The 13,854-nt window shown below is 48.5% G+C and overlaps 1 protein-coding gene across 1 annotated transcript; it reads left to right on the forward strand.

Moving 5' to 3' along the window:
• The first annotated feature begins 114 nt into the window (after positions 1-114).
• LOC105277754 (serine/threonine-protein kinase par-1) lies at positions 115-9,583 on the forward strand. Its single transcript, XM_011336354.2, has 7 exons — positions 115-532; positions 1,337-1,595; positions 2,774-3,035; positions 3,539-3,821; positions 4,675-4,863; positions 5,166-5,284; positions 5,362-9,583. The coding sequence occupies exons 2-7, from the start codon at positions 1,530-1,532 to the stop codon at positions 6,750-6,752; spliced, it is 2,310 nt and encodes a 769-aa protein (XP_011334656.1). The 5' UTR covers positions 115-532; positions 1,337-1,529; the 3' UTR covers positions 6,753-9,583.
• The last annotated feature ends 4,271 nt before the right edge of the window (positions 9,584-13,854 follow it).

Here is a 13,854-nt window from a genome sequence, read left to right on the forward strand (position 1 = left end):
GGACGGTAGGCGCGCGGGCAGAACACCGGCAAGACGCCAAGACGAGAGAGGAGCTGGTCGCAGCCGCGCTTTCCGGTTCGCGTTTTATAAATACTGCAGACAGCCGAACGACAGTGCACCGAGGGAGCGCGGTAGACCAGTTGCGGAATCACTCGCGGTGCGTGGCCGCTCGCGTGTTCCACGACGAGGAAGCGATCGTTCTCACCTCGCGGTCCGTTCTCACGCGGATTCCCCGGATCCGCGCGAGTGTCTGTGCGCGATCATTTGAGACGGTCTCATCCGCGAGTGCGTGAATGCCTCCGCACGGAAATAGCGGTCTTGGTGGTGCGTTCACTGTGCTCCCTGGTGCGTCGCGCTTGACCACTTGAGTGCGCGACTCGGACGGGCACTCTCACGACACTCTCGCAAAGTACACGAGGCGGCACGCGATCCGTGAATCTGCGTGGATCGCCGCGTGCGAGTTCGCAAAGGGTGGATTGTGTTCTACTTACATAAATAACGACGGGAGACCGATCTCACGGGTTTTATCAACGTAAGTCCTGATTCAGATGAAAAGCAGCTATTGACCGGGTGGAGTCTTTGCATGACTTCCTACGAAGGGCAGTGACCCTTGCGTGGCAGCCTCATAATAAGATTCGCGTTCGCGGAATCGAAGGGACTGGATGGAAGAAATTGGACCGCGCCGTTGCTTACGAAGATCAGAAATAATAATGACAATAATCAATGATACATTTCGCACGCAGTGCAATTCTTGCAGTAAATCATTTACGATACGTGCCTACACAGGAAGAGGCACGTGTACGCTTATTTCTGTCGCTCGAGGAATCGCGGGAAAGTGGAAATTGATTATATCGCTTAATTGCTTCGTTATTCGCGGATGTTGCAACCGCGGTCTTTGCGTCACCGGCTCGCACAAATAAGTCCGCTTTCCAATTGCTAGAAGCATCTCGTCCGTCTTTCGCATCTATCGACGACACCGCGATCTGCCAAATAATATGTATACGGCGCGTGCATTCCCTCACCTTGCGCAACTATTGTATGTACACGGTGTAAGAATATTGTACGATTTGTAGACCGCGAATGTTGTCATGCGACTCGCACGATCATTTTATCATCATTCTCGATTAGCCGGCGTGTTCCGGAAACGAGTTTGATCCCCTTACGATCGAATCGATCGAGCCTGCATCAGCATACGCATCAGAGATTTAAATTGCGATTTGGAGATTGGGACTCGACGAGGGAAAACGTCGTCTGCTGCATTTCGATCGGTTAAATCCCAATCTCGCAGTCTCAATCTCCGATGCATAATCTGATACGGGATTTAAACGTTTTGCAGAGCCAAGGGGAGCGTGTTTCGAGCAGCGGAAGATAATAAAGATCTCTCAGGATGGAGCGATGACCGGTGACACATGGTGCCATTGATGAGCGGCGGGATGCTGCGGATCCGGCAGTCGCAATCGATTCGCGTCGAGCCGTGAAACATATATTCCGCGATACGAAGCGCCGATAAAAGGCGACGGATTATCAGGATGAGCGGGATGAAGAAGGCGATCGGGGGCTCCATTCACAGGATACGGGAGTTCGAACTCGAGAAGGTAACACCCTCACCCTGTCCGCCGCTGCCGTCCTTTCTCGGACCACCCTCGAGTCGGAAAGCTGTCGCGATTGGATTTGCCTTTGTGTGGCATGACGTTTCCCCGAAATCTTCCCAAGCAGCGCCGGGGCTTTTCCGAGACATTGAGATCTCGAAATAGGACTCGCGAGCGTGCAGCGTTTCATTACGCTCGCGCGACCAACGGCCATTCTCCTGCCTGGCATTGCACCAACGTTTCCCCAACGGAAGATCTTTGACGAGGACGACGGCGGCAACGTCTGCGACCGTGACTCGCCACCGTCGCCCCCGATGGATCGCTTTGTCACCTCGTATCGTAGGTTGATTCGGACTCATCCGGTTTCCCTATGATTACGTTCTTCAAGTCAGGCAAGCTAATAGTAACGTCTCAGAAAAATCAGATTGTTCTCGGTTTATTCGTAATAATTTTTTATACATTTTATTTTTTTCTTTGACATTATTATAAATTTTGTATACTTATAAATTCTTATTATTCTGTTAATTTGCATTCGTTGGTTTGTTTGGTATTAATTTGGCACGCGGTCAGCACAGATCGCGACGCCAGCGTAGCTCTAAACTTCGCAATGTTTTATTTATGCATCACAGATATCACAGAGATCAGTATTTGTTAATTTGATTGACATAAATTTCGAGCATATCGAACATGACGACAGAATGTGACTTTCTGCGCAGTAACTCGCGATTTTCGTCTTGTCCGTCTAATCAGAAATTAGTGGCATTCACGTTTCAACAAGACACATATCCAGTACTCTGAAACCGTGTTAAGGGGAAATTGCCTGAGTCGCAGCGTGTCGAGCTCGCATTGGGATCGAAACGTGCGTTTCGTAGCATGCGTCGGGATAAAAATAGACGCGTTGCGTAGAGATCGGCGTCGAGCGGAACGTCGCGTCGCTCAGCGTGCGGCGAGTAGCGCGTCAGGTCGCGTTGTCGCTCGCGAGTTCCCAGCGAGTTCTTGCCCTTCTTCGCAGCTGCAATTGGTGTCCTTCGTCCTGGAAAGCGTCTGCGTTTAATCAGTTAATTCTCGAGTTACCCCGGAAGCTCGCCCGTTTCCTCTCGAAGCGTCATCCGCGAACGTTCGTTGCTCCATCGTTCGTCGCCATGCACGGCAACGCGTCGGCGACTAACTGCTTTCTGGCGCAGGTGAATCTGATAGACGAGTTCGACATCCTGCAGATCGTCGGCGAGGGATGGTTCGGCAAGATCCTGCTGACTGAGCATCGCAGCACGCAGACCGAGATGGTGCTGAAGGCGTTGCCGAAAGCGTACACCGGTATCTCGGACTTCTTTCGGGAGTTCCATTACGGGCTGCACCTGTCGGCTCACAGGAACATCATAACTACGTACGATGTGGCATTCGAAACTGCTGGCTTCTACGTTTTCAGTCAGGAGTACGCTCCGCTCGGTAAGAGAATCCCCACAGCGCGCGCGCGAGCGAGTGCGCGTTCGCTTGTTAATTAATATTTATAATTAATATGGATAATTAAAATGCGTGTCAAGAGAGAAAGCGCAAGAGAGATCTTAAATCTCGGAGAATCCGAAACTTTAATTGTCACAGTCGAGAAGTGTCAGAAGCTCGTAAAGAAAATCAGCCAAATTAATCTTCACGGGAATCTTTTCGTTCTCCTAATTGTCAAGTCTACAAGTGTCTCATTTGCAAATCTATAATCAGACAGTAGGATGCTCGAAAACTCGAATTGTTTCGAAAGTATCTACTTTCTCGGAATTACACTTCGAACCGAGCAAGTCGGAATCGCGTGGCTCTCGATGAGCACGGAACCGAGCGACGGGCTTGAAATTATTCAGCAATTATTCCAAGACGCGATACGGTTTCCCGGAAAGCGATCGCCATCACAAAGAGCGGAATATGCGGTATATGTACACAAGCGCGATGGCATCGATTTTCAGGCGATCTCACGTCGAACGTGACGGAGACCGGGCTGGGCGAGTTGCACGCGAAGAGGGTGGCCAGGCAGCTCGCCGCCGCGGTGCAACACATACACAGTCGCGAGCTGGTGCACCGCGACATCAAGCTGGACAACATCCTCGTGTTCCGCAGCGACTTCTCGCGCATCAAGTTGTGCGACTTTGGCGAGACCAGGCGGGTAAACACCGTGGTGCGAAGGCACAACGAGTGGCTGCCGTACTCGCCCCCCGAGGTACTGCAGATCGACACTGACGAGACGTACAAGTAATTATATATATGCTGTGATTGACCATTACAATTATGTGCGCTTGTTCTACCCTCCCCGTTGACGTTACGCGACGTCTACGGGCGCCAAATGGAAAAGAAGATTAAATTATTGGAGATTTCGTTTGTGAGAGAGGAGGGGAAAGGTCGAGGGTCGAACGTGGAGCGGAATCGAGTAAGCGCGGAAAATCTTGCTTTTCTTGCGGTGTAGCCGAGAATGTAAATATGTTACTTCAAAAATAGGTTTTACTTAATATTTGGAATACTGAAAGTTACAAAGTCTGTACAATGCTCGAATTACTTCGCACTATAGTTTTACTTGTTTTACTTGTACAATTTGAAATTAATTTATTATTTAATTATTTGAAATTAATATAATAAGTGTTTATCATTGTGATGGTTAATTTTTTTTATCTCTAAGATTAGTTTTATTTTAGTGACAATGAAATAATCCAAAAATTATTTTAAAAAATAATATTTATTTTTTTATTTTGTACTGTTTGGACGCGTTATTGTCTTAACATAAACAAATTATACACGTTGTCAAGTGTTGAATAGTCAAGTCAGGTCAGGTTTACATCTAGGTCCAAATAGACTCAGGTAGTCTTAAAATTAACCAAACATTGTCGCCTTAGTATTTCCTTTTATGAATTCATGGGAAAACGGTTTCTATGGGAAAAGATGGATACTCGATTTTGCTTCATCCGTCTCTCCTGACGCTTCTAAAATTTGGTCCGACCCTCTGAGCACAAACGGGATTTTGGTCGGGTGTCAAGCCCGAGCACACTCTCATGAATGATGTGCAGCTCGGCCAAGGTATAACATTCTAATGCGACGGACGGACGGCTTTCAGAGCTCGCATGTCACACGACGTCTGGCAATTCGGCATTGTCCTATTTGTCTGCCTGACCGGATGCCTGCCATGGCAGAAAGCGGCGTTGGACGACCCGCGCTACACGAGATATCAAAACTGGCACAACGCGACACTCAACATCGCCAAGAAACCGAAATTATTTCAGCTGATCAGCTCGCGGGCGCAGAGGTGGGTCCCCTCCCTTGCTACTTGAAGAACACGGATCAGGCGCCGTATCGGCGTGCATTCTAAACGCGTATGATTCAACGCGAGTGACCGCGTTCATTTTCATTCACTCACGTTCGCGATTATTTATGCTTTTAACAATCACCGGAGCATCTTAATTCCTGGCCAAGAATTTTGATGACTGTCGCGAGTAGTAATGAAAGAATTTTTCGAAGCGAGTTTCTACTACGAGAAAGCAATGGCATGTTTTGCGCTCTGCACGATTTTCTTCCAACTCTTTTAACGAATGTATAATTTTCTTAAAGAATGTTCAAGAGGCTATTGGACCCGAAGGCTGAGAAGCGGCCGGCCAGCGTGTTGGAGGTAAATAAATACTTGGAGGACAGATGGTTGGCGAAACTCGGGGCCGAGAAGGCTCTGAACGGTGAGTAGGCCCGGCGCCGCGATGTCGATCGACTAGCGAGACGCTTATTGTAAACTTGCGTTCCCTTGCGTTCGCAGGCGGCGCCGACGAACGGGACGAGCTCTGCCCGTCCATGTACAGCTTCCACAGCTCTCTGGAGGAGAAGAACCAACTGCTGCACACTCTCACGACGTACGGCATCGAGACGACGGTAGACCGGTCGAAGAAGAAGGACCGCATCCGGGAGTGGATACAGGCGAGCGCGATCGTCGAGGAGAACGAAGGCGACGAGTCAGACATATGCGAGGACTCGGAATTCTTCGAGGACGAGGAGAACGAGAGCGAGGATGCAGAGCCGATTTCGATGAGGGGCAGGCACTTTCCGGAGCGGCGTCCGAGCGCCGCGGTGCCAAACGACGTTAGGAAGAACAGACGTAGAGCCTCGTCGAGTCGCGCCGCGTCGAGAGGGCGGACTTCCGCCTCCGCCAAGCCCGTCGAGAGGAAGATACCCTTCGCTCCCCAGGTGGCCGAGGAGCGGGAAACGATCGCGCGTTTCGCCAGCTTCCCCAATGGAGACCCGAGCCTCGCCACCGTGGAAAATCGCGGCCTTTCGACGAACGTAACGCCCGATGTGTCGTCGCCGACGAAATCAGTCACCAGCACTCTGCAGTCTCCCAACGTGTCCGTCGCCAACGGCCGAAACGTCAAGGATCCCGCGAAAGCGAACGTCGATTCTGTTCAAGATGAATCGTCACTTCCGACATCGCCGTCGTCTTCCGCCGTCTTCTCGATGAAACCGTCGCCACCGAAGATCCCATCAGGCGCACTGGAAGCCAGAAGCAGTCCCGTAAGTAGTCGAGCGGCGCCGATGAGCCCGCAGATCCCGACGCGGAAGAATCGCGCTCACACGGCGCCGTTTCCGGACGCGCCCGAGAATCGAGCGGAGTCAGCGAGGCGGGCCCAATCCGCGACGATGCTGCGTGCACCGGAAGTGGAGGATCCATCGCGGGCAAGAGTGGTCGCGTCGCCGCGCCCGACGCCACTGCGAGCGGACAATTCCGGCGTCGTGGCGTCATCCACTCCGCGTGTCTCCGCGAGATCGGCTGCTCGAGCTGAGCGAGCAGCCGCGGCGCCGATAACGAGCGACATGGCCGAGGCGAGTCCTCAGCTCTTAAACAACATTTTGCCTGCTCGAGCGGAAGGCTCGCCGACATCATCGCGCGCGACCACGCAGATCAACGTGTCGGCCACCTCTCACTTGGTAATGCAGAGCTTCAGCGCTCTTCAGGATCTCGCGGCGAACGGCAGCGGTGCACCACCCTCACCGATTAACAGTCGACCCGATCGGCGAGCTGAGAAGGTGACCCTGACCTACGGCAAGGACGTGTACGAGCACTACGGAATCGCCCATGGGGCTATCCTGCCCATGAGGGTGAACATCGTCAGGCAGGACTCCGCCGGAAGCGGCAGCCGATCCGCGAGTAACTGAAGTGGCGCTAGAGGTTGCACAGGATCATCCCCAAGGACGCGGAACCGGAAGCCTGTCGCGGAGCTATCGAATGTACTGTCGCTACATCTGGAAGTGGTACATATTTGGCGAGATGTTTGTTCGGAGCACGTGATACTTCTTTCTCTGGAGGCTGTCTACGTGGATGGAAAGATTCGAGGAGAAGATACCGGGATCGGAGATACGGATAGACATGATATACGCAAAGCGTGCGTATATTTGCCGTCCATGCGCATGCAATATGTATTCAACAAAGTCGAGATCGAATTGCGTGATCGTCGACAGTTCCCTTGGAACGTAGAAATATCGACGATGCTTTGACGTTTGGGTATGCGAAATAAAATAAAGTTACGCACGTACACCTCGCGCCTGCGCGAGGAGGAATGGCATTATATTGAACAGAGTGGACACTGTGTATATCCGGATGCAGGAGACATCGTGTTATGCACGTCGCACTTCATTAGTCTCAAAGGACACTTATATCGCCACGTGTCGCTCGCTCCATCGGGCATAACGGGATAAAATTAACGCGGCATCACGAAAGAGGTGCACCGTGCATTGTGCCGAGATGCTGTTAGCGTGCCATCGTTTTAAACGTGAGAATCGCTCGCAGTTTTTTCCCTCGTCCGAACGTGACGAAGCGTTTTTCTTCGGCTCTCGTGTAAATCCGTTGATCGCGCGACGCGGCGAATGCTCCTCCTCGGGAGCAGCGCGGAGGAAATAGATGCGATCCATGAAATGCTAATTAATTAAATGCGATCACATCGAATACAATTGGTTGCCATGCCTTGTGATATTAGCAATTGTTATAATAATATTATAATAATATAAGTTGTAATCTTCTTCTTTGAAAATTCTTGCTTTATTTTCAAGAAGGGCATCTTCAACATGGGTAACGCATGGCGTTTCAGCTCGACATCATTTATTGTAACATATTTACGATATTATCCAAAACGTTGAGTTATATATTACAACGCGCGTTATAATATATTGCCCAACGTTTTAACTTGATATCCTTAACTCATCCTTCTAAAAGCCCCCATTAAAAAGTTAACGTCGCGTCATGTAATAAATTTTGCCATTTCGCTCGATGTAATACACAGCTCACGCGCATCAAGTATTCCGAAAACGGGGAAACGCGATACACCGTTCGACGTTCGGCGCAGAGACAGGTCGCTCGAATAAATCATCGCGACGGCGTTTCGGACACATGCTCCATGTGTCACCGATACATTGAACAGCGGATTGTTCGCGCTGGCATGCATCGCGGCCATTTGCAGAATCGATATATATTTCATTTCCCGTTGCTTCTCGTGTACAATCGCTCCGGCCAGCCTCATCCTCACAGCGAGCCGCCTTGTGCCAAGTGTTACATTTAGTGTCCTTTTTTGGAAAAAAATTCATGCTTTATTCTCGGAAATTATAAAGAATCTCGCAATATATAAAGAATGTAATATAAAATTGAATAATATTCGAAATAAATGAATAACATACGCGCGAGATAATTGGCGATACTTTTATTTCCATACTGGGATGCGTTTGTCAGCCGCGTGGCGGAGTTAATTAATAATACTGTACGTGTCCGATATTGCCTGATTTATGGACGCCGCGTCGGCGACTATTAGATAAGCCACCTTCGGCGGCGAGTTCCGTTTAAACTCCGAGCCGTTGCTCGCTACTATTAGCACGGGGTGAGAGCGAGGATGGCGCAAGGGCGCACAGGGAGAACGCGCAGGACGGGAAGGACGAAGTGGCAGCCGCGGGGGGTGGCGGCGAGAGGACCGCGCGTTCGCCGATGCGGAAATAATTCCCGGCCGGGTCGCGGCACGAATTAATTAAGAGATACGTAAGTAGCGCATATTGCGCAGGAGACGCAATTACCGTCGTCTTTGACGCCGCGGATTAACGTGCGAAAGATACACTTTGGAGGGAAAGGAGGAAGGACCGCTGCAAGAGAGTAGTTTATTGTCGCGAGAACTACCTGGAATATCGCGATGCGACCGGCTCGAAGCAGTATCTCGAAACTTTTACGAGGCATGGCGCGTTAATTGGTGTTCAAGTTAACATTGCTCGCGGGAGGAATTACTCATCGACACTTTTCGTGTTACTCGGACACGTACCATCCGTGTAGCGAGCGGACAAGTTGTCCGTTTTCGCAATACGCTACCGCGGAGACACTGTCACGCGCCGTTAATAAATTAATATCGATCGGCAGGAGTTAATTGATGCCGGCATATGTATGACCGGTGTATGTATTATACTAATTAGATTATGCTATTGCCAGCTAATTAGATTAGCCGGCGATAATGAATGCTCGATTTTACACGTTTGCGAGCGCGATTGAAGAGAAAATCTACAGAGAATCAACGCGCGATCTACAGTGCGCCCTTTTAATTCAGCAGCCCATCATGGCGTTGCGAGACATTCTGAACCGCACGAAGCTGCCGATTAATTATTGCCTGTACCTCGCGTCCGCTCGCTAAGCGGTCGCAATTGTCCTTGATACGTTATAGAGCGCAGCTGTCAACAAGCGATTGACCGAAAATCGTCGCTTCGCAGAGTGTCACGGCGTGACACCTTTGCCGCCCGTTAGCGAGGCCCAAAAGCCGCGCGGATGAAAATTGATGAAACCACAATTGATGTTAATGGCGCGCCGCAATTCCCCCCTCGACCGATCCTCTGCATCCTCGTTTCGACGGGGGCTGCTTCGAGGATTGATCTTGGATTTGCGCGCGAGGTCTGCGTTCCACGAGAATATTGCGAGTTTGTTATTAACGATGCTACTACGATAAATAAAACAAAAATATTTCTCATACAGTCTATTTTTTTCCATGAGAGAGATTATTTGCGATCCTGATTCTAGAGCACACAGGTACGATGTTACGTGCTTGATGTCTCCAGAGTATCCATTCTTTTTATACGCTGCGCATTGTTAATTTATATTTGCTATTATCGTGAAATAGTTTTCTTTTAGAATACTAGTGGCATATTTCTGTTTATTGATAATCTGACAATTGAAACAATTTTCTTCTCGATTAAAATATTTTATAAACATAATTGTTAAAATAAAACAATTTTTGGTTTAATATGTTAGATAGGTAATTTTAATTATTAATAATATTAATAATACTAGAGAGAACCAGGGAAGGATAATGTTGTAACAATCTCTCTCTCGTTCTCTCGACATTCGCATAGTTATTTCAAGTAGTATTTATATTACAAACTTGATATAACAACATCATTTAATCGCAAACCACGGTCCTCGAGAACGAGCACCGTGGTAACGTTCGCATGGAAACACTTCGCTTCGGTGTTCAAGTCGACATCGGTCGAGGGTAAGGACCTCTCCGTTGCGAAAAGAGTGGTCGATCTCGCACGCGGGGAATGCGCTGCAACGTCACCCGACACGTGGGACGTGACGAGAGAGCGTATTAATCGTTTATGGAGCGTGCAAATGCAACTTTCCGCTCGTGCGTCGTGCCGTACCTCCGCGCGTCACAGTCGTCATCCTTGCCGACCGGCACGAAATCGGATCAAATCGAAAGCAATCATCGCGCGCCGATTGCGCGACACTCTCGTTGCTAATTCGAAACGCGCCATTCGATTCGGCCAGCCGTTCCGCGCGTCGCCGAGATGATAACGGTCCGGGGGATCGTAACGATAACGTTATCGTTATCGTTACGATCGTAACGATGGGATGTTGCGGAGGCGCGTCAACGCCGGTGAAAGCTCCTTCGCAATTTACGCGACGAACATATTGACAAGCGAATTCCGGCCTTGCTGCACCGTGTTGCACTCGCGGAGCGAGTTACACCGCTCGTTGTTGATCACTCCCTGCTCATCCGCCCTCCGTTCTTCCTCCCATGGACATTCCTTGTCCCTCGTTTCCTGTCCGGGCTGACAACCCGGGTATCGTGTTACCATCTTGCATTTCTACATGTTCTAATACGCGTTCCAAGGACTTGGATTAATCCCGGTTGGCTTTCGAACGTGAGTCGCTGGATCGGTTGGATCGCAGGATCGAATGGGGAATTGAATGGGGGAGGGGTCACAAGAAAAATAAACTGCGGCAGTACAATCTGATTTTTTACACATATTTTAAAATTATCATGTAATTATTGTGTTATTATGTAGTAATATCTAGTTATTTATGATCCTTACTTCGCACTCATTTTGCGCTCATTCGCGCGTAACGAAACGCCGTGCGTAGGACGTGCGAATGTGCTTCTCGCCACGCTTCATTTCCTTTCGCATCAATTCTTGCACATACATTACTCTCGTTCTTTAATTAGACATTATTATTCTAATTATTATTATAATTATTAGCATTATAATTAAACACGTATTTGTCGAAGGAAGCAAGACAGGAATCGCCGAATAGGATGTCTGGCAGACTCCTAGAACAGTTCCATGAATGCTTTGTGGGCGAACGGAACCGGATGCGAGGCTCCTTCCGCGTGCGCCGGCGGCGGCGCGGATTCGGAGGAAAGCGCTGCTCCGAACACGTGCGCTCGCATACCGGACAACCCCCTCGAGCCTCCCTTTTCAGAGACGTCACAATCGTAATAGAACGATGCGTTACTCGCAGGATGAGGGGAGGAGAGTACAAAACAATCGCACGTGAAATGAGGTTGCGAACATCGACGGGATGAATTGAATATCAAACGTGCCTCGCGCAACGTGCCATAAATATTCAAAAAGCATCGAAATGTAATACACATGCACGCCGTTCGTCGCGGCGAAGCGCACCGTATCCGTCATCAATTTCGCGATGATTAACGAAATGAACATACAAAGCACGCCACGCGAATCGCCGTTATCGAGTTAACAAATTTCCATGTCGCGTGGGAAATGCACAAACAAATATACATTATCGTCGCGATACCGTATTATCGCGCAACGAGATACTCGCGACTGAACGACATTAATTATCAATGAAAAATCGAGAAACATCCAAAGCAATTAATTAGCAAATCAAACGCCCGGAAAGAGAAGTTGTGTAATCGAACAAGTAATTACCTGTAACCGGTACCGCGCCTTCGAGAACCTTGAAGGCAGGATGCCGCAATCTTTCGATCGAAGGCTGCTCGCGAGGGATTGTTTCAATCATTCTCTCTTTCTCTCTTTTTCTTTCCACCTACCATGCCACCATTACTCGAACGCGGTGGCGTGCGCTTTGACGCGTTCGCTGTTCCGTAATTAGCCGAGCCGAAAGCTCGGTAAAATGGCGAGGGTGAACCCCCGCGCGCACAATACCGTCAGCTTTCAGATTTATTTGGAAAAAAGGCAGTCGCACGCCATACCATGGCGAGACATTGCCCGCTGCTAAAATCGTACCCGCCGTGTGTGGGCGCCGTAACTACTGCGCGAGTGCAGCGTGCACACGCTGCACTACAGGTTCGTTATGCTCCTCGCGCGCGCGCGAAGTGCAGATCGCCGAACGGCGCCGTAAATTCATCCCGATAATGCTCGCGGCCGCGCGCGGCATGGCCCTTGCCTCGTAAGACACGCGCGACGGCACGTGAATAATATATTTTACGTTCTCACCGGCCGCGCCGAGCGGATTTTAACAAGCGTGACGCCGCTCGCGCGCGTTTTATTTTCAGATACCCTCCTCTTTCCCATTTTTACGCTATTCATTTTTCCTTCTGATTCACTCTTTTGTTCCCCTTTACGAGCTTCCGGCAAGGAAGCAGAAGCCTCGCGGGGAAGTCTCAAGCGATAAAAAGTGCATGTAAACGTGCAATTTTTTTTCGCTGTTTCTCCGCGAGTCTCGCGAAAGCTTCAGATTGAAACGTATACGAAGCAGAATCAGCATGACAAATTTCCAGCATGACTTTCCTTCGTACGCGATCACGCTTCGTAATTGCACTTGCGATCGTGTGATCATTAGCGACGCTGTTTCGCTATGCGTCATCGAAGAGGAGTGCACGCGCCCATGAGGCAAGAAAAAATTAGCATGCTTAAGCGAGATGCATATCTGGGCACGAAAGAGGTAACAGTGTTCAACTGTCGCCACCCTCAGTCGAGTGACCGCGCGCGAGTATTGCAGCACGCGACGAAACGTCCCACGTACGACATGCATATGCTAATATGCAATACTTTTATTTTTATTTTTTTTATTTACCTTCATCGTCGGGGAAATATCTGATACTTTCCGTCTCGGACACGGTAGAAATTATCCTCCCGCTCTCCCCAAAAAATCTCCAAATAAACTTGAGATTAAAAAATGATAGACGCCGCGTCTGATGCAGCATAAATTTTAATTTTTGAAAAACAGCTTAAAATTCAAGAATACGCGAGATGTGGTGCGTTGCCTCCAGATCGATCCGCGACAAGATGTCGACTCAAGACGCGGAGAACGCGCCGAGGTTCCAAGGTTCAGAGATGATCGACTAGCTGGTCGGTCGAAAAACACCGGTATCGTAAGCCCTGGATTCTGGGTTACGACGCGACGGACAGACGCCCTTGTGAAAATATTGTTTTAACGCGCCGAGACTCCGCGGACAGGCCGATATTATTTCAGGGCGGAAACAACGAGGCTTCTTTGTTGGCGTTAACGTCGCGACGTTGTCTGACTTGGACGCTATCCGGATGCTCTAACGATCCGATAGGCGGAAATTACATTTTGTTATATTATTGTACGGACCAACGTGTGTCCATATAGGAAAAGTGCTCGAAAAATCATTTCCGAATTTTCCCTTTAATTGCTTGTGTTCCCTTTAATTTCTGTTTTTATTTTAATGATTATTTTGGAATATTGCTGAAATAATTCGGTCGAATTCATTTGGCTTTGTTCAAGTTAAAATTCGAGATTAAATATCATATATATTTGTCGCTACATATTCGTTCCATTATAATAAATAATAATTACGAAATCCTGACCTACTTCTAATAATCAATTTGATAATATTCATTACACTTTGTTTATAAATTAAGAATTTGCATAAAAAATTATACTGTGTGCGGTATAGTAAAATCTATATATTAATTATATATTATATGTTATTATATTAATAATTATTATATTAATTATATATTATATGTTATTATATTAATAATTATTATATTAATTAATATATTT

Source organism: Ooceraea biroi, chromosome 12 (assembly GCF_003672135.1).
Source record: "Ooceraea biroi isolate clonal line C1 chromosome 12, Obir_v5.4, whole genome shotgun sequence".
Classification (NCBI taxonomy): Eukaryota; Metazoa; Arthropoda; class Insecta; order Hymenoptera; family Formicidae; genus Ooceraea; species Ooceraea biroi.